Source organism: Embiotoca jacksoni, unplaced genomic scaffold (genome assembly GCF_022577435.1).
Source record: "Embiotoca jacksoni isolate LCO1_2020_lvr unplaced genomic scaffold, fEmbJac1.0.p SCAF_23, whole genome shotgun sequence".
NCBI lineage: Eukaryota > Metazoa > Chordata > Actinopteri > Embiotocidae > Embiotoca > Embiotoca jacksoni.
Window position 1 is genome coordinate 5,156,156 of NW_027185374.1, and position 18,764 is coordinate 5,174,919.

General features: G+C 40.9%; 2 protein-coding genes across 2 annotated transcripts in view; one reads left to right on the forward strand and one right to left on the reverse strand.

Moving 5' to 3' along the window:
* Positions 1-15: 15 nt before the first annotated feature.
* On the reverse strand, positions 16-4,980 carry pgm3 (phosphoglucomutase 3). Its single transcript, XM_069158406.1, has 13 exons — positions 4,903-4,980; positions 4,050-4,258; positions 3,615-3,799; positions 3,441-3,508; positions 3,183-3,316; positions 2,856-3,051; positions 2,304-2,461; positions 2,095-2,178; positions 1,918-2,016; positions 1,658-1,777; positions 1,399-1,521; positions 797-970; positions 16-682 (listed from the first exon to the last, which is right to left on the reverse strand). Exons 2-13 carry the CDS (start codon positions 4,254-4,256, stop codon positions 593-595), a joined length of 1,638 nt encoding a protein of 545 aa, XP_069014507.1. The 5' UTR covers positions 4,257-4,258; positions 4,903-4,980; the 3' UTR covers positions 16-592.
* A 647-nt stretch (positions 4,981-5,627) lies between these two features.
* The window catches only part of LOC138203501 (clathrin coat assembly protein AP180-like), a 29,353-nt gene continuing 16,216 nt past the window's right edge, over positions 5,628-18,764 (forward strand). Inside the window, exons 1-15 of the mRNA XM_069158409.1 lie at positions 5,628-6,288; positions 6,408-6,702; positions 13,139-13,281; positions 13,705-13,780; positions 14,568-14,670; positions 14,874-14,967; positions 15,080-15,191; positions 15,300-15,406; positions 15,523-15,564; positions 16,124-16,197; positions 16,434-16,439; positions 17,019-17,031; positions 17,124-17,251; positions 17,965-18,038; positions 18,521-18,535. Coding sequence (XP_069014510.1) covers positions 6,573-6,702; positions 13,139-13,281; positions 13,705-13,780; positions 14,568-14,670; positions 14,874-14,967; positions 15,080-15,191; positions 15,300-15,406; positions 15,523-15,564; positions 16,124-16,197; positions 16,434-16,439; positions 17,019-17,031; positions 17,124-17,251; positions 17,965-18,038; positions 18,521-18,535 — 1,117 coding nt within the window. The 5' untranslated portion in view covers positions 5,628-6,288; positions 6,408-6,572. The remainder of the gene's footprint in view (positions 6,289-6,407; positions 6,703-13,138; positions 13,282-13,704; positions 13,781-14,567; positions 14,671-14,873; positions 14,968-15,079; positions 15,192-15,299; positions 15,407-15,522; positions 15,565-16,123; positions 16,198-16,433; positions 16,440-17,018; positions 17,032-17,123; positions 17,252-17,964; positions 18,039-18,520; positions 18,536-18,764) is intronic.

Below are 18,764 nucleotides of genomic sequence, written 5' to 3' on the forward strand. Positions count from 1 at the left end.
CAGCAAGCAAGCAAGCAAAGTTGTGGTTTTCATTTGAATCCAAAGATGCTATCAGCGTACACTTTGTCCGTCATCATGATTTAATTAAAAGAAAAGCAGCACAGTCTTTTCAACTGACATGTAAACTTTTGATTTCATTGTTTCAGAGAAATTACTTACATTAGGTGTACAAATTGTTTTTAGGAAGTTACATTATAACAAAAAAGTGAATTGAAATCCTCATTTAAACTATATTAATATGTCTAGACAATTAGTGAGATGATTTATACAGAGTAGTGTCTTATTTACATCATGTAGAAACCCAATCAGGCACATGGCAGACTGTCTGAACTCCAATAATATCCCTTCATTGTCTCCCCGAGTGTGTCCCATTTCATTACAGTTAATGTAAATGAAATCCAGAGAAAAGCAAACAAAAGTGAAGTGCCAAGAGCATTTAACATTATAACACAGGCACACCCCTAATTATTATAATATAAAGGCAATTCTGATAAATTACATTGTTAGAAAATTATATTAGCAACTTGGATTGTATTCAAAAAGCACTGATTGATTGGTCAATATTGTGTGCTTACTGTCTGTGAATGTGCTTCTAGTGCAACGGTTTGGGTTCGTCCCCCACTCCGCCAGCGAGGCGATACACCACAAGGCTGACTTCATGAGCCAGAGCATCAGCACTCTCCTAAAACACAACACGGAGAGACCCTGCGTTATTCACAACACAATCCCATCCACAGTGTGTGTGGTATTTTTCCACAGTGAATTAAGAACGAATCTCTCAAAAAAGATTTCTCACCTGCGTCTGCGCCTCTGCGTAAACTCTGACCACATCCTCGGTGCCTGAGGGCCTCACAAAGGAACGAGCCTGCCTGTACTTCTTAACCAAACTGTCGATGGCCTCCTGCAGTCCTGCCGGGCTCACTGCCCGTCTCTCTGCATCTGTTGTGTCTATCAACCTGCGGTCTGACACCTAGAGAAAAAAATGATGGTGCTAAAGTACAGCTATCTACAACGCCTTACGCACAACGCGTTTGTGCGATATCGTTGCCAAGAATATGCAAAAACTAAGAATAATCTGCTCCCTGGAAGTCTAGGATTACTGTCCACAGACATATATCAAACTGAAACACGTTTTATTGACTATAAAGGTCTTGTTCATGAGCTTGTCAGTTCAAGTGAAATTTTTTACATTCTAAATCAGTAAAAAAAAAAAAATATTTTATACAATTCAGAAGGTGCAGTGTTGAAGCAAAGATGGAGTGACTACAACAGAAATCTTAATGTAGAATTAAAAGACTTTCATTGTCAGATTGTTTTTAGTCGCTGCCTCTGCACTCTTAATGTATTGAAGACTAACTACCTGAAATATTACACTGTGACACATAAGTGTATGTGTACCTTGACTTTAAGCTGCCTGTTTGGCAGGTCGCTGTAGATGGCATCCCACTGCTGCACCGTCATCCCTTTGATGGCCAATATGGATTCAATCAGCAGCATGTCAGAAATAGCATCTCCGACAGTCTTTAAAGGACAAAAGGAAAGAAATATCAACAATACTAATAACAGCGTGTTTGTTTCTTCATCTTTCATCACATAATTCAATGTGAAAGTGTGTGTGTGTGTGTGTGTGTGTGTGTGTGTGTGTGTGTGTGTGTACCTGGTTGATGACGTTGACAGTGCTCTGCAGCAGAAGAGCTGCTCTCTTCCTCTCGTCGTTGACGTTGGTGTCCTTGGCTAGCTGCTGGATTTTCTCCTCAGCCGCCTTACTGAACAACACCTGACCACAACACGGGCACAGTATGACACAAGTCTAAACACTAAAAACTAAATTCATCACACTGAGCATAACACAGCCAGGAAAGGTTTATATTAATGTGCTAAACTGATGATTGTTATTGCTTTTGAGTGTCGACTCACGGTCCCGTGGCCATTGGCCTCGAAGTATACGCCAATATCAAACTCCTGTGCAGCATGATGAAGATGCTTCACTCCAGTCTTAGTACACCTCACTATTACCTGTGTGACATTAAAATCTGAGAATCCCACATACATATAGAAATAATAGGACTGCACTTTGTATGTGTTTTTTCTCACCTTCATTGTGTCCTCCAGATATCGTGTTGAACTTCCGTTTGCGTAAGCAGTCTGCACCACTGCTATCTTCAAGTCTAGACCAGTCTGTATGTGCATAAAACACTATTTAGCAAGTGTGTGTGTGTGTGTGTGTGTGTGTGTGTGTGTGTGTGTGTGTGTGTGTGTGTGTGTGTGTGTATTTGTTTAGATGTTGGTATTTGAAAGTATACCTGTGTAAGCAGCTCTTTAAGAAAAGTGCTGATGAGAGTAGCTATCTTGTCTCCATCCAGCAGGTGAAAACATCCCTCAGAGTCGGTGTAGTAATAAACTATTCGGTCAGCATCACCGTCAAAGGAGCAGCAGCGTTCTCCTGGGTTACTCTCGAAGCCTTCATACAGGGAGGAAAGAAAAGCAAGAGAGAAGAGGCAAATTCAAAACAACATCCATCTTTCTAATGTTGTCTTGGACATATAATAGCTACAACACTGAGGTTGCGTGGGTGCATGCTGCAACACTGGCAGCTTGTCTTGTTGAATTTTTATAAAACTCAAATCAGTCTCGATGCAAACTGGAGCAAAAGGCTCACATTTAAATATTCTGACTGAAAATATTAGTCTTTATTGGAACAATTTGCTGATTAACAGTCTCCATCTTGTGGTCAATATCTGCACTGTTTTGCTGTCAGTCTTTTTAAGTACAAGTATTTTCCTTTTGACCTTCATTGTCCGATCTTTGAGAATTGACGCTGCTTCTATGAGAGCGTCTAAAAAGCACAGTCGCACCTGCTGGAGGTTTTTGCTGCACTTTGACGAAGTCGGCTCCACACTGGTGGTTTAGCTTCCCTTTGCTGCCGTCGTTGAAGAGGGAAATCTGCAACTCCTTCTTTAGGTGACCCTCCATCTCACGCACCTTCAGCGCCCCGATGCCGTTAGCGCCATCCACACAGAGGTGCTTCTGGTCGTCTGTGCGGTTGGACGCCTGTGAAGGAGAAAAATATGGAAGGAGTGATTACTGGATAAATTACAAAGCCACGCCCACGTAAGCAAACTCAAAGATACAGTACGTGGATATTGGTACAGCACAATATACGACACGCCTTGTTTTCTTACATTCTTCGTGAGCTGAGTGAAAGCTTGGCTGAGTTTGCGGTAGTATCCTTCTACTGTAGTGTCTCCGTATTTCCCCTGTGTGTTTTGACAGCACACCATGTAGTGGAGCTGTGGGGTCGTCACCAAGCCGTAGTCTGACATAGCAGACGGAGGAAATCAGAAGGCAGGTGGAGATCGACAAGAGGCGAGGAAAAAAAAACAAAGCAACCAAACAAACGTGTCTAATATGAAAATATAGGTTTTTTTTATTGACCATACCTTTACTGTGACCACCAAGAGCAGAAACTCCATCCAGTACTGCTTGTGAAAGACTTGCACTACTGCTCCTACAGGCAGAGGACACATTCACAAGGATCATTTCCAGCACTCCAAGCAGGTTTACATTTGATCTACTTCTGTATTTGTCTCTTTGTGTCAGTATTAGTTAAATACCTGGTATCTTTTCCCACAAACACATTAGCCTCCTGGCTCATGTTTATGTCCTCCTCCTCTATAATATCCTTCAGAGCTGCGAGCAAATCTTCCTGCTCGGCGTTGGCCAGCTGGGTGGCGTAGCCCTCCCACGCCGGTGTCACCATCTCCCCCATTGGGTCAATCAGCTTCACCCCGTTGTCCTCCTACACAAGATATAAGAGAGAGACAGAAGGAGGCAGAGTATTGTGATTATGATGCGTTCATAGGACAGACCGTTAAAAACAGGAGATGTGGAACTTAACAATTTTCCATAAGAAAATAAAAATATGGAGTAAAAATAAAAAAAGGTTATGACTAGAAACATTAACCGTAAACACTATTTTAAAACCGATAATCCAAAATATCTGTACAGAACACAAAGTGAATCATAATATTTTTGAATCCCTGTCTCACCTCGGGGTTGTGTGACGCAGTCACCATGACTCCGATGGTAGCTTCGGTCTTTTTGGAGCGTAATGCGGCCATCATGCCCATCCTGAACATGATGTGGTCCAGCTGTTTGGCGTTGGTCCTGAAGCCAGCGGTTCCATACTGCAAAACCAAACCTGCAGGCTTAGGGTGCAGACTGGACTGCTGTGACACCTCCTGAAACTGGGCCATTGCTGAAACACAACATAAAAACACATTATCGCCACGATGAAGTCGCTTTATGATATTACTGGGATACTAAATATTTTACAATATGCTGAGTATTATCTAATAAAATAGTTTTCAGTCTGTTCATCTCACTTTAGCTATTTTTTTATTGCATTAAAATAGGATTATCAGTCAGACAGACTGAATAACACGGGCATTAAAAAAAAAAAAAAAAAAAAAAGCAGATTTACTTGCATTGTTCCATTCAATTCTGGGTTAAATCAACTCACAGTGATCACTGGAGATCAGCCAGATTGCAAAGATATGAATGACTTTTTAAGAAAAATAAATGCTCGTGTTTATTGATGTTAAGCGAATTTAAAACACAGTCGACATTTTAAAGAAACACGGTGACACGACATTTCTAGCACGTAGAAGAGGGCAAAGTATGCGGCCAACTGCAGCAGCAGTTTATCTCCTACTTAAAGATAAGCTCAATAAAATGAATCATACCAACTGGATGACAGAACAACTTTTGACTTTACAAGACAGCTGGAATCGTACTTAAAAAAAATCACAGCTCAAATCCTGCTTCCGGCAACCAAAACCTGCAGGACGCTACGTTTAAACTAAAACTGATGAACCATTAAATTGTTTTTAATTCACTTACTGTTTGCTGTTTTCACAGTAATGACCACTCCAGTGGACTCAGAAGAAACGCTTCCTGTTTCTCCGGTTCCTCCCTCTTGTCACTGACGACGTGGCTGCACTTCCGTCCACGTCACGTGACGTAAGCACGCTGAGCGCGCCAGCACTTTTCTCCGTGGATGGATTTCACGCTTTGCTCTGATGCAGGGATGCGCTGAACACACCGAATCACCATATGGCATAGGATTGTGTCTTCCGTATTAGGCCGGTAATTTGTTTTAAATGAAAATCGTACACTTCATGACCCCCTTTTTAAAAAAATAAAATAAATTATACAAACAATAAAAACGGCATTTTAGGCCCATGCAGCCCAGATATGTAAACTAAACACAATAAAATGCCGTTTGTCTACACCAATATGTTATTTGGCACTCAAATATTACATTCCGGGTGTACTAGGCTTTATTTACTGACTATAACCACACGTGTAAATCATGCAGATTACACTGTGCAATTTGAGGGCCTGCTCAGATGTAAAATGTTGGACCTTCATCATCTGTCGCTCTGCATGCTGTGCGTGCAAACCTGTGTGATGCATAGCCGACATGCGGCAGCTCATAAGCCACAGTCACGCTCGTGTATTAACCCTTTGGCGCATCGTGATAACGGCTTCTGCACAGTGACCCCCCCCCCCCCCCCCCCACACCCACCCACCCATGTCGACACCCCCTTTAATAGAAGTGGGATGCGACGTGTGCCACCCAACCCTGCAACCCTGTCCAAGAGCCCGGTGGGGGGGAGGAGAGTCTAGATGGACATATAGATAGGCCAAATAAATAAACAAACGGCAAGGGGGAAGGAGAAAAAAGGAAATTCCCTTCTGTCTTTTCCTGTTCCCGAGTAGCTTGCTGCTGCGCAGTGTTGGCGACACCACCGGGGAGCGGTGCGCATTTTTCTGTCGGTCTGAGGAGAAGACTGAAGGGAATCTGAAGGGGCATTTTTGAGCCGAAACGGACAGCGAGGGGAAAGAAACGTCGCAGTCTGACAGCCTGGCAAGGACATTGTGGGTTGTTCTCTTATTTTGAAAGCTTTTTTTTTTTTTTAAATACACCGACGCGGGGCGAAAGGCAGCCAAACCTGATGCCCCCTCCGTCAGGATATTTGACCAACCAAAGGAGTGTTGATTTACATTTTTTCTCCAAAATATTTTTGACGATTAGAGAAGCATTGCTTGCGGAGCATTTTATCATTGGTCTATTTTTTTTTTAAATAATTGCTGCGGGGTGAGAAAATAGCATTTCATTGCCAACTGAGTGTTACATAACCGAGTGGCTTTAGCTGTCCAAGGTGCTGAACTGAACGGTCGGAGCCTATAACGGGACGAGCCGTGGGGAATTCACAACCTTGCGTAAGTCTACTCATATCACGGCGCATATTATCAACGTGACCGCACGATTTAATGACTAAATAGAATTTATCTGGTGGTTTGAGCTCATTTTATTTTTCCTTTTTTTTCCGCCCACACAGAAGGTCACAGGCCTATCATTCGGGGAAGAGGAAAGCACAGGATCCCATCTCACCGAATCACCGGGAAGCCACTGGGTTTACGTTGATTTTTTTTTTAATTTTTTTTGCCCTCATCGTCCCGTTGTGAAATTAAATTCCTGAGGTAGTCTACTCAACGGAGAGAAAATGTCGGGGCAGACGCTCACGGATCGCATTGCCGCTGCGCAATACCAGCTCACTGGATCAGATATGGCCCGGGCTGTCTGCAAAGCCACCACTCATGAAGTGATGGCGCCCAAGAAAAAGCACCTGGAGTGTAAGTGTGCTCCCTCTTTCCTCTCTCCTCCTGCATGAGCTTTAGCTTTGTAGGGCTAACAGGCCTCGCACAGCACGCACAGACAGACCCACACACACAGGCCACATGCCATCACCGGCTCTCACTTGTTAATTCCTTTTGCTTAAATGGGTGTGGTGCCATGTTGAATTGATGTTGCCATGATGATGACCCCTCTGCCGACCCTCAGCATCAACCTGAAGATAATGGAAACCGAGAGAGAGAGAAAGCGAGAGAAGAGAGGCAGAGGGAGGTCATATTTTAAGGTAGACTGACGGGCCCATTTGATTTCCCTTCCACGTGCCATTGTAAGGCCACCTTCCTGAGCCGCACACTGAAAAGAACTGTGACCGAGGAGATGAAGGCCTCTAACTGCAGGAACTGTACACATATAGTGTGCGCAAGCTGGAATGTGTCTGAACGACATGTATAAGAGACCCACATGGGTTCCTCTGAGCTTAGGCCTGTATAGGACCATATAGTCAAACCTCACAGCTTTATTGACACGTTTACACATGACAGCAGGGACCACCTCATGACAAATCGTGATTAATCAGTCATCCACCACAAATACCGAGTCCAACCAAAGCACTGACGTGACACTGAATACAGATGACGGCTTGTCTGATTGGCTGTGCTTCTTGTGTGTGTCTTTCTGCTCGTTTGTGTCTGTGTGTTTTCCCAGGACTGTGTGTGGTCACTGTCTGGTCCTGTGTCTTCTGCTAGGACCTTATATCTTGTGATCCGCTCCCCTGCTGAATAATTCAATAATCAGCCAATGACTGCCTTGCATTATTTATACAGCCAAAGGTGACAATGCTAAAGCTAGAATGCACCAGAGACCATTGCTTCCTTATTCTCTGCTCTGTCCATGTGGCTGTTCTTTGTGTCTTTAACTTTCAGCTGTGCACACTTGGAGTTGTGTTGTTTGGCTAACTGTATGAGTCATGACCTCTTTCTCCAACTGCTTCTGTTGACCATGTGATACCAAAAAAATTGGCAGACGTGGATTTAATAGGATTTTGGAAGATCCATCGTACAGACCTGTTCTTTTTATAGTGGATTTTTATTCAATGAGGTTATTTTGCTTCCATATCTGGGGCATTCCAACATGCTTCTTGTATGTAGGCCACTGGGTTTCTCTCGCAGTCTTGGAAACACCTCAAAAACTGAAAAACATTTCCTTCAAGGCCAAGAAGACCTCTGAAGAAACAGACGAAATAAAATATTGAAAATAGGTGTCTGAAAATAGCAACAAATGTGTAACTGCAGACATTCTGGGTAATTTTTATTTTTTTTTTCCCAATGAAAAAGTACAAATAGAGGCCACCTCAATGACGAGCCACCTTTCAGCATGTTTGGTTCACAGTGTTTGGTGAAGCACAGAAGCAGACAGGTCATAGTTATTGCTTTGTGACAGTTACACAGTGACCCTTGAGGTAGACGTGCATGTGTGCTGTTTGTGGCAGTGGTGCAGCGGAGTTGCCATGGCAACAGATTGAAAGTGTCAGGGTACGGCACTGTGACAAAGGGCAACTGTGAGAAGGATGAGGGCAAATGACATGCCTGTCATCTTCGGCGCGGAGACACAATAACATCGGACGTGTTGTTCTTTAGTCAAACTAAAACACCACACGACGATTGTTCGGAAACAATATTTGCTGTGGTGTTTAAGTGTCGTTAATGGACTGACCTTTTATGACATGAGGGCAGTTTTAGGAGGACAAAAGATTGATCTGATTGAAATATAAGTGACGCAATATTAACGATAAGGATCAAGCAACAAGGAAATCTTTACTATCCCACTGGGAAGTTTGTTGTGCAGTAACAGTAACAACACAACCATCCAGTAAACAATAATAAAAAAAAAATATATATATATATATATACAAATTACAAGAATCAAATTGATTTGAAGGTCCATAGACAATAAATATAGCATATAAATCACATTGAATTATCTAAAATGCCAATAGCAGCTGGGACAAAGGAGTTCTGTCCATTTCTCTTGTGTGTTGGCAATTTGCACCTGCGGCCAGACGGAAGCAACATGAACTCAAAAAGCCTGAAATAGAAGCAGTTGTTGGTGTGTAAATATAAAAAACCACAGGTGCCTTTTGACCCCTGATTTCAACTACAAAATAAAAGCAGCAGAGGTGGAATATGTGTACAACTTCCCTCTATATGGGGAGTAGAAATCTCATTGTGTTTGGTCGCATATGTCTGCATTTAATGTATTGTAACACAAGGCCCTCAGCGCAGGAATGAAACTGGGATGTCAAAGGTTTGTTTTTCTCTATATGCAGGCTATTAGACACACTGCATTGGATTTCATATTTCAGTCTATGTAGTTGTTTATAGGCACAGCAGATAGGGAAACAGAGTCTGGAGGGCATGAGTTACACATTTCTAGAGAACATGTGTCCACACAAGGTCAACCGGGAGAGTAGAGTTCACTCAACACCAAAGGCAATATGTTTGAATTCATCTGAGTTCATGTTGAAAATATTCAAAATGTAGAAATAACTGTTTTGATGAAAATATTTAATGTACAAGATGAACATTAAATGAACAAGAAGCACGCTGTATAAAGGTTAAACACATCCACCTGCACCTCTAAATCTTACAAATTTACACATTATATTTAATTCATTTAAGTATAAAAACAGCAAATTGTTAAACTTGGAAGGAGGAGGGATTGTTTATGAACACTGAGCACTAACTTCCTGAAGCCTTGTTGTCACCATGAGGTGTAATAATTGAGCGTTACAGGTTCTGGTCGGTGGAGTTTGCTTCCCCTTAGCCAAAGCCAGGCTTGCAAGTTTCCCCCTGTTTGCTGTGTTTATGATAAGCTCTGCTAACCACCTGCTGGCAGTAGCCTTGCACCGTATTTAACAACCAAACATGAGAGCGGAGGTATTGAGCATCCTCTTTAACTCTCAGTAAGCAAGCAATTTAGTGTGTTTCCCAAAATGTCAAACTATATTTTCTATGTGTTTGACCACTCTTCCAATCAGCTAAGTGGTGGGGTCTTTCCTGTCACCTCAAATGAGAAGTAAGGAGGTCAAATCGGAGATGTTAGTTACATGAATTAGGAGCTGTGACCAATATATTTGCTGTCTGCCAGTTTACTTGAGTGTCTGAAATTTATGCTCTCTATATTGACCTCAAAATTTCCAGTGAACAGTTGTACAACTCTACATCTGTGGAAGTGTTTGAAATCATTTTACTGCTCACAATAGTGCGAACTATTAAGCATCTATAATAAAGGGAAAAGTGAATAAGTGGACAAGGCAGTGATTTGGACACACCTGCAGTGTATATACCTGAAAATTGTGTCTTGGTGTTGTATTGAAGCCAATGAGTATGAATCTATTCATCAACACAACACACAACACACAACTTTGCCCTGATGACTTTTATCTGAAATATTCTGACTTTTTCTTGAGTAGCTATAAAGCACAATTATTGCAGACACACTACGACAGAGAGCAGGAGAAACACACTCAGACGGACACTGTCAAACACACAGACGTGCATTTGCACAGCGTGAGGCCTCACGGTTCATTCTTAGAGCGCTCCTCTGGGCTGTGGATTACTGTAAGAGTCTTTATTTAGCTCAGCCAATCCTCCTTGCGCGCACTCACACACACACACACACACACACACACACACACACACACACACACACACACACACACCAGTTGTGTGTCAGTGTGTGTTTGTTCCAGGTTATGATATCACAACATAAAGCGTGGATTACAGACATGGCCCATATGGTGACACATCTAACACCCCTAAACAGATCAAATTACTGTGCGTGTTTACATACTCAGAAAATGACCGAGGACATGATACTAGTATAAATATTAACTTATAGCTGCGGCACTGATACGGTAATGTTATATAATCACATTTCAGCCATTGTGGACCATGTCTGTCTGTCTGTCTGTGTGTGTGTGTGTGTGTGTGTCTTCTACAGACAGCAGGAAAAAGATGGATGTTGCCGCAACCTTTCATTACACCATCAGACATCATCATAGCAGTTACAGTGTGGCTGTCACCATCTGGTCAAGCTGTACAGATGGATCGGGATATAATTAGTTCCATAAGATCAGAAGAAGATCAGTGATTGTGCCGTTAACTTAAAGGCAGATAAAACACATTCAAATTAATTTATCTTCATTTGGATAGTTTCAGTTTATATCATGAAGTCCATTTTGTGTAGGGAATATGATCATTACTGTTTCACATTGTCAACACATCCTGCAACAGCAGCGGCAGGAGGCTGATAATGGAGATGTGTTCAATGAGGAACAGGGCGCAGAACAGGTTGTGTGAGGTCTGTGTTAGTGTGTTCGGGCGTGGGAGACGTCCACCATAGAAAGACCAGGATCAGTGATTAGTAATAATCTGTTTACGACTCCCCGACAGTCAAAACCACCACAATCCCAACCTGCCCCCGTGTTATGACCTTAAAGAGCCTCACTGCTCTAACTCTCATATCTCCTCACTTCTTCTTCACACTCATCAGACTCCCTGCTGTTCTCTGTCTTCCCTGCTCATCACTTTGTTATATTTTTAGTCCAGTAGAACTCACAGTTGTGTATCTACCTATTCGAGGCAAGTCCAAGGCCCGTTCAATGTAACGGCCTTCCTGTCCTTCTATTATTGGAAATACCTACCAATATTTGCTGCATTTATCTCTCTGTGTGGATAAACTCAGTCCTGCCCTGATGTCAATGTCAGCAGGGCGGACTAAAAAAAAATTTAAAAAAAAATCCATTTACAGTACAAGTCAAGTTTTAGATTTCAAGAACTTAAAAGGAAATTGCTCTGTTCTTATTCTGCGAGCACTGTGAGAACTACAGATGCATTATCTGCCCTTGTATACATTTATATCTGTTAAACATGTTTATTATATGAGTAGATATATTAGAAAAAGGATATGGATATAGTATAATAGATAGACATAGATAGAAGCAAACAGCCAACAACAGACCTCATTTAAGAAATACCATCCATACCTTCCTCAGTGTGTTGCTCCTCTGTTTCACTGATTTCTCTTGCACTTGCTATTTTTTTACATGTTAGTTCCTGTGGCTATTTTTCTGCCTGACTGTTTCTGTCTCTGGAGGGGAAAAAAAACATAATATCAAATAAGAACCTCATCACATGAGGCAAAGTATGAATAAAATGTTTGATATACAAAGCTGTTACAGTTCATGTCATCATATGGTAATTAGAGGACTGTTTTACGAAAGCAGTGTGAGCTGAATTTCACATTACAAATAGTGGTAGTACCACACTTCACACATGATTATTGAGTTTTTGATATATTTAACAGGATGTTTGTTTTGATTTTAGAAATTTGTCCAATGAGGTAAGAGGAAATTATTTCATGTTGCAAATCCCAGCTTCAGCGGTAAAGATTTTGTGGAAGTGAACACCGTGTACATAAAAATGTACACTATGGTCATGTTTCTTTTGTCTGGTGTGTAAATATCTGTTTACAGTTCATCAGATAATCAAAACCAAACAAAATCCTGAAGACAAATCAGTAATGACAGTAATCATTAGTTTGATTAGGTCCATCCATTAAAAGAATTTGTCTACATCTGCAGCATTCTTCATATAACATTTTCACCAGAAAAAAATAAGATGATTTAGTCAGTAGCAGTGGCTTATTTTACACAAAGAATGCGGAACAATTACCTTTTAATGCTTAAGAGCAGGAGGATAGCACACAACATATTATAGATAAAACTAACAAGGTGTGGACAAAACTAAGATGTGCCTGAATTCAGCTGACAAACATCTCCAAATCCCAAATCTCTGGGCTTTTTCTCTGAACAATAAAACTGCCAATCGGTGTTTGGATTTCACGATACATTTATTTGTAAAATTACTCTCCAAGAAACATAAGATAGCAAGAGTGATACTGTATAATGTTACTGCCCCTGTATGCCTTGTATTTTGTATTGATGCAGCAGTCTGAACACTTTTGGAGACCTCTGTCTGTCTGAGTGTCTGAACTGGCAACCAGTGAAAAGAGATGACAAAGCATTATTCTCTCTCTCTGCATTGTCAGCATGTGTGTGTGTGTGTGTGTGTGTGTGTGTGTGTGTGTACGGGTGGATTCCTGCACTAACATCATTTTGTATGTGCATCAGGTCTTCCTCCTGCCTTAATATTATCATGGGTGTCTAGAGCAGCTCTGCAGTGAGCACTCAGCCTTCTCACTTAATCAGAGCAGTTAAATCGGAGCAGCAAATTATGTGGATGTTTGTCTGAGGACAAACTAACCATGACTTCCCCTTTTTATTGCCACATAGCAAGAGTGCTGTCAGGCTCCCATGGGACTAAATGGGAGGGAAGCTTTGACAGATTAAGACGAGTGTTTGTGTCCATTTTGCAGACCTGGTGTCGGCTACCAACACCACCAATGTGAACATCCCTCAGATGGCTGACACACTGTTTGAGCGAGCCACCAATGCCAGCTGGGTGGTCGTCTTCAAGGCCCTCGTCACCTCTCACCACATGTGTGTCCACGGCAATGAGGTCAGTGAGTGCGATACGGACCAATTCAGTTTCTCCAATCTGTTCATCTTTTATTCATCAATACTTATGAAATATTGTTTCTTCTTTAGAAGGAATGAGAAAAATGATCGATCTATGAATAATAAATGTGCTGAAGATGCCACTTTATATAGCTGAAATTGGTCTTTTGAGGCCAGTTCTTAAAAGGGAAACATAATGTTTCACAGATAAATAGAGGCCTTGACCACAAATGATCAAATCAATGGAATGTGTCCTGTGTGTCTACTATGCATTAAATGTGTAAAAGCTGCTATATGATGAAAAGAAATGTTGAAAAACGGCAGCAAGAAAAGTCCTAATTAGAAGTCTAAGTGTTTATTTGGTTGTATTTTTCATCTTTCACTTCTACAAGGCTGTTTACTGTGTTTTCTGTCTTGTTCTCAGAGGTTCATTCAATACTTGGCTTCCAGGACCTCCTTGTTCAACCTCAGCAACTTTATTGACAAAACCGGCTCTCATGGTAAGAATACAAAATCTGATCATTTGTTTTTAGTTCAATCTATGTACTTAGATAATCTGTCTTCCAGATGAGAAGGGGACATTTCTAAACCTATTCATTATTAGGCAATGCAACACAAAACAGGAAGAGATTTACACAAAGAGAGACATCTGGGAAATAGACAGAATAACACAAATTACAGGAGAGAGTGGGCATGTAATACACACATCCATACACACACACAGAAACATACAGTATACACACATACATATACACATATCACACATGCGCACACAAACAGATGTTTGTGTTTACATGTCTGTCTGATATGTTTAAATGATGCTTCAATATTGAAAATAATATTCAGCATTTTAACAGTAGTTTTTTTTCTGGTAATAAATTGCCTTGTTTGGTGAATAAAGCAAAATCTTCTTTCCTTCTTTGCATGTCTGTACGAAGCTAAACTTGGTCGAACAAAACCACCGTTCTCACATTTAGCAGTGTATGAGACAATGAATATAAAACTTTATACTTACACGTAGGAAAAACCTCTGTGGCTCGCACAAAAAGTTTTTAAATGTCCTTTTTTGTAGATATTTTTATATTACACATTTATAAGATGTGACTATGTTCACTGAGAAAATAGAAAATAGAAAAGTAATCAAAAATTGTGAATCTACAGTTCTTAATGATTCTACTGAGTTATATTGATTTTAAGATACATGTATGGTATTACTTTTCAGCGTGGTCGTACAACTTTTTATGTTTGTGATCTTATTAAAGGACTGTTATAATTATTTCTGTTTAGGCTATGACATGTCTACATTCATCAGGCGGTATGGACGATACCTGAACGAGAAAGCCTTTGCCTACCGCCAAATGGCTTTTGACTTCACCCGGGTCAAGAAGGGGTACGTTAAATGTGGTCCAGAGAGGTCATTCACAGCCTCATAACTCTTCCTTCCGTCCTCTGAATGGTTTCTTCTTGGACCTCTTGTCATTCAGCAATCAGCTCATTAACGACCAGAAGCAATTTTTCACTTGTTGTCACATATTTTGTGTCCAGCCACTGCTCTTATGTGTACAATGCTCTCTCTGTGTTGTATCGCCTCAGTGCCGAGGGAGTGATGAGAACCATGACCACTGAGAAGCTGCTGAAAGGCATGCCTGTTCTGCAGACTCAGATTGACACACTCTTGGAGTTTGATGTGCGTCTTTACTTACTTTACTTTACACCTACAGTCTTCTTCTCCAAGGTTTTTATTTTGATGATCAGAGCAATGGACAGCTCCCTCTTATCTCTGTCCCATCTCCTCTCAGGTTCATCCCAAGGAGCTGAACAATGGGATCATCAATGCGTCATTTCTGCTTCTCTTCAAAGATCTGGTCAAACTATTTGCATCCTACAATGACGGAGTCATCAACCTATTAGGTCAGTAGTCCATGAACAGTGAATGGTTTGTAGGTTTTTCTTCATCGCAGATGAAGACCACAGATCGAGATGTATGTGAATCTGCAAAACTCTTGTTTTTGTGTGCAGAGAAATTCTTCAAGATGAAGAAAAATGAATGTAAGGAGGCTTTGGAGATCTACAAGAGGTTCCTGACCCGGGTGACAAAGATTGGGGAATTCATGAAGTTGGCTGAGGTAGGTCATTGTCCTCTCCAGCATGACCTTCGTAATGTGTGCATATGTCAAGACTGGGCACTGGTGAATCTTTGCAGTGTGATAATATTGGTTTTATCGTTTCTTTTCTTGAACAGACAGTTGGAGTTGAGAAAAATGACATTCCTGACATCAACTACGTAAGTTACAGATCACGGCGCTTACATTTATTTTTTTTGGGAGGCCTGAGACCACGAATATAATGCACATAAATGCCATCCATCCCACCTCACACACACACACACACACGCACACGCACACGCACACACAAGCCCATGTCTCACCCAGCACCATCTCCCCACTCAGTGTCTCCATCCAGGGGTAGTGATGGATCTAGCAGACTCAGATGACGAAGATTGTCCCTTTAAATCCCTTGAGGACCCGGTAACCACAGAAACAAAGGGTGCCCTGGCTGAGTGCCTGTTTACAGGATGAATTGTCGGCATGTTGAGCTTAATTTAATTTGACAAACACGTCAGACACACGTAAATCACGTGTGTGTGTGTGTGTGTGTGTGTATGTGTGTTTAAACATGCATGTGGGTATTGCAGTGAGGTTTGCCAAGGCTTTGTCAATCTTTTTTTTTTTTCTGTAAAGTGAAATGTAAACCTGGACTTCACATACCTGAGAAAATGATCCAGGACTTGCGGGTAGACGATTATGTATTGATGACTCCAGTTTTGATTTGTGTTTTGTCAGGCTCCCAGCAGCATCCTGGAGTCTCTGGAAACACACATGAACGGCCTGGAGGATGTAAAAGGTGGAAAAAAGGGGTAAGGATGTGTTTATTAATTTGTCTTTTAATTGCAGAATAGGATAATTGGGATCATATAACAACCATAGTATGAGGCTATCCTTCTTTCTCCTTTGTTTATTGTTATGAGTTGTCTCACCTATGGAACCAAGAGAAATGTTGGTAGAACCAGGATTAAACAGGTGTTATGTTTCTATCATTTCCTTAAACCCTTCCTCTCTTTTATTCTCCTTTATGTTGATTTGGAAACATCAGTGAAGGGTGAGCATTTGTTGTATGTTTTTGTGTGGAGTTCACTAACCTCTGAGAAAACTGTCTAGATGTATTTACTCTCACCCCCACCCTCAGGTAAACGTACACATTTTTCACACATGAGTTCTGTCAGTGCACATTATGCACTACAGCTAACTTGATTCACATCTGGAACTGTGTGTATTGGTGTGAGTACATGTGTTATCTCAGAGAGAGACACATGTTTTGATAAACAGTATGTCACCACATTTTTACTGTCATATCTTGATATGCAATGTGAATCAGTATATGAAGGGTTTTGTTCCCAAATGAAATCGATTATTAGCACAAAATTGAGAGTATCTTAACCAATCAGATGCTTTCGACTTTACTCCCTTTCCCATATCGTATTTGTGATTAACATGTAGTATGTTACTTTGGAAATTAACTCTTCATATGATCACATGTGGTGCAATCTATCTTGTGTATTGGTTCAATTTTCTGAGTTCAGATTTTTTGAACTTTTGCTTCATTACATTTTGTCTGTGTTAAGCAAAACTGTCTGTTTTAAGCAAATCACTTACAATCCTCCTTCTCTTCCACTTTCAGGTCTCCAACAAAGGTAACATGAACATTTAAAATAGTCTTTTATTTTTTGTAGCAGTCTTCCAGTTTTGTGCACCACTGAAAGGGTCTCGTCTTTCTACCTTCCAGGGGTCTCCAACAAACAACGTGTCCCCAACATCGACTCCAGCCAAATCTTCAAACGCTGTTCCCACACTGCAGCCTCCTCCCGGGGAGAGTGCTGCAGCTGCTGCCGCCGCTCCTGAACCAGCCGAAGAGTAAGTTTGTGTTTCCTGTAAATCCTCTTCTTTTGTCTTTTTTACATGTTTGGTAATAAATGGCCCCTGAGACTTTTGAAAACAATGCTCAAAAGCTCAATTTGTAGCAAATGATAATGTCCAGGATTATAATCTTTAGTCCATCACTTTGGTCCAGTCTTAAATAATGAAAACTAGAGGGAGGAATTACCATAAAATGTTGTACAGATATTTATGGTCCACACTGGCCAAGGTGGTCCCCTGACATTTTTGGTTTCGGGTGAAATATCTTGACAGCTACTGTGGACTGCCATGAGTACTTCATGGTCCCTAGAGGATGAATTCGATCAACTTTGGTGATGTCTGATCACCCTTTTCAGTCGATCTCTGCATCTATTGCCATCATTATCTTTAAAATTAAATTGGTCTAATGGATTATTGCTAAATACTTTCAAAAGTAAAGACATTTCAATTAGTCTAATCTGTTGAGTGCTAATTAACAAATCACTTCAGATGACCTGTGAGCTCAAAGTACTCACACAGCTGCCAGCATAGAAATAAACTATTAGTCATGTTTTGGATCTCCACTAATTATTTTAGTTCCTTTATTAATTCATTGGTTTTGGTAAAAAACAAGAAAAAAAACAACAACCTGAAACTGGGTGTTTAGAACAACAAGAGTGAAAGACTTACATTCTGCAAAGCATCATGTCCTGAATGTTGTCATCCTCCAGTTCTTTGTTGGACCTGGACCCGCTGTCCTCCTCTGGTCCCTCAGCAACGTCAGCTGCCCCCACATCCTGGGGAGGTAAGTGGTCTTCCAACTGAGAGCATGCACATCCACTTGTACAGAATATTGATCCACCATTCCTGCAAATGGCAAGAAAACAAGTAATCTATAAATTTTTGTTAATATCTAATGTCCATTTTCATAGGGTTAGGGTTCATAGGAGTGATACGATACGATACGATACGATACGATACGATACGATACGATACGATACGATACGATACGATACGATACGATACGATACGATACGATACGATACATTGCTGCATTTTGATAGAATTCTGCATTTTGAACACTATTCATAAAAAAAACATACATTTATGTGCCTGTGAGATTTAAGTAGAAAGAGATTGCACTTCACATTAAAATAGACAATACATTCCAATAATTAACACATATACAATCAAATCTATGAAGACTTTCATACGTTTTTTTTTTACCATGAATTTAGGTGAATAAAACATATCTTTTCCCTGTTACCTCGTATTCTGCTTGCGTAGATCTTCTTGGATCAGGTGAGTGTTGTTACCCTCTTCACTTCACCTCTACAGGCTCTGGTCCAGACTAATGTAATGTAATGTGTGTAAATCATCTTCCAGGTTATCTCGATACCACTTATTATCTTTCTCAACAAACTCCAATTTAAAATCGAGGTGACCTGGAAACCATGTCTGTGTTTTAATTCATAGTATACATAAAAATGGACTACAGTACCAATGTCATGTGGTTACCTCCCTGTTTGTC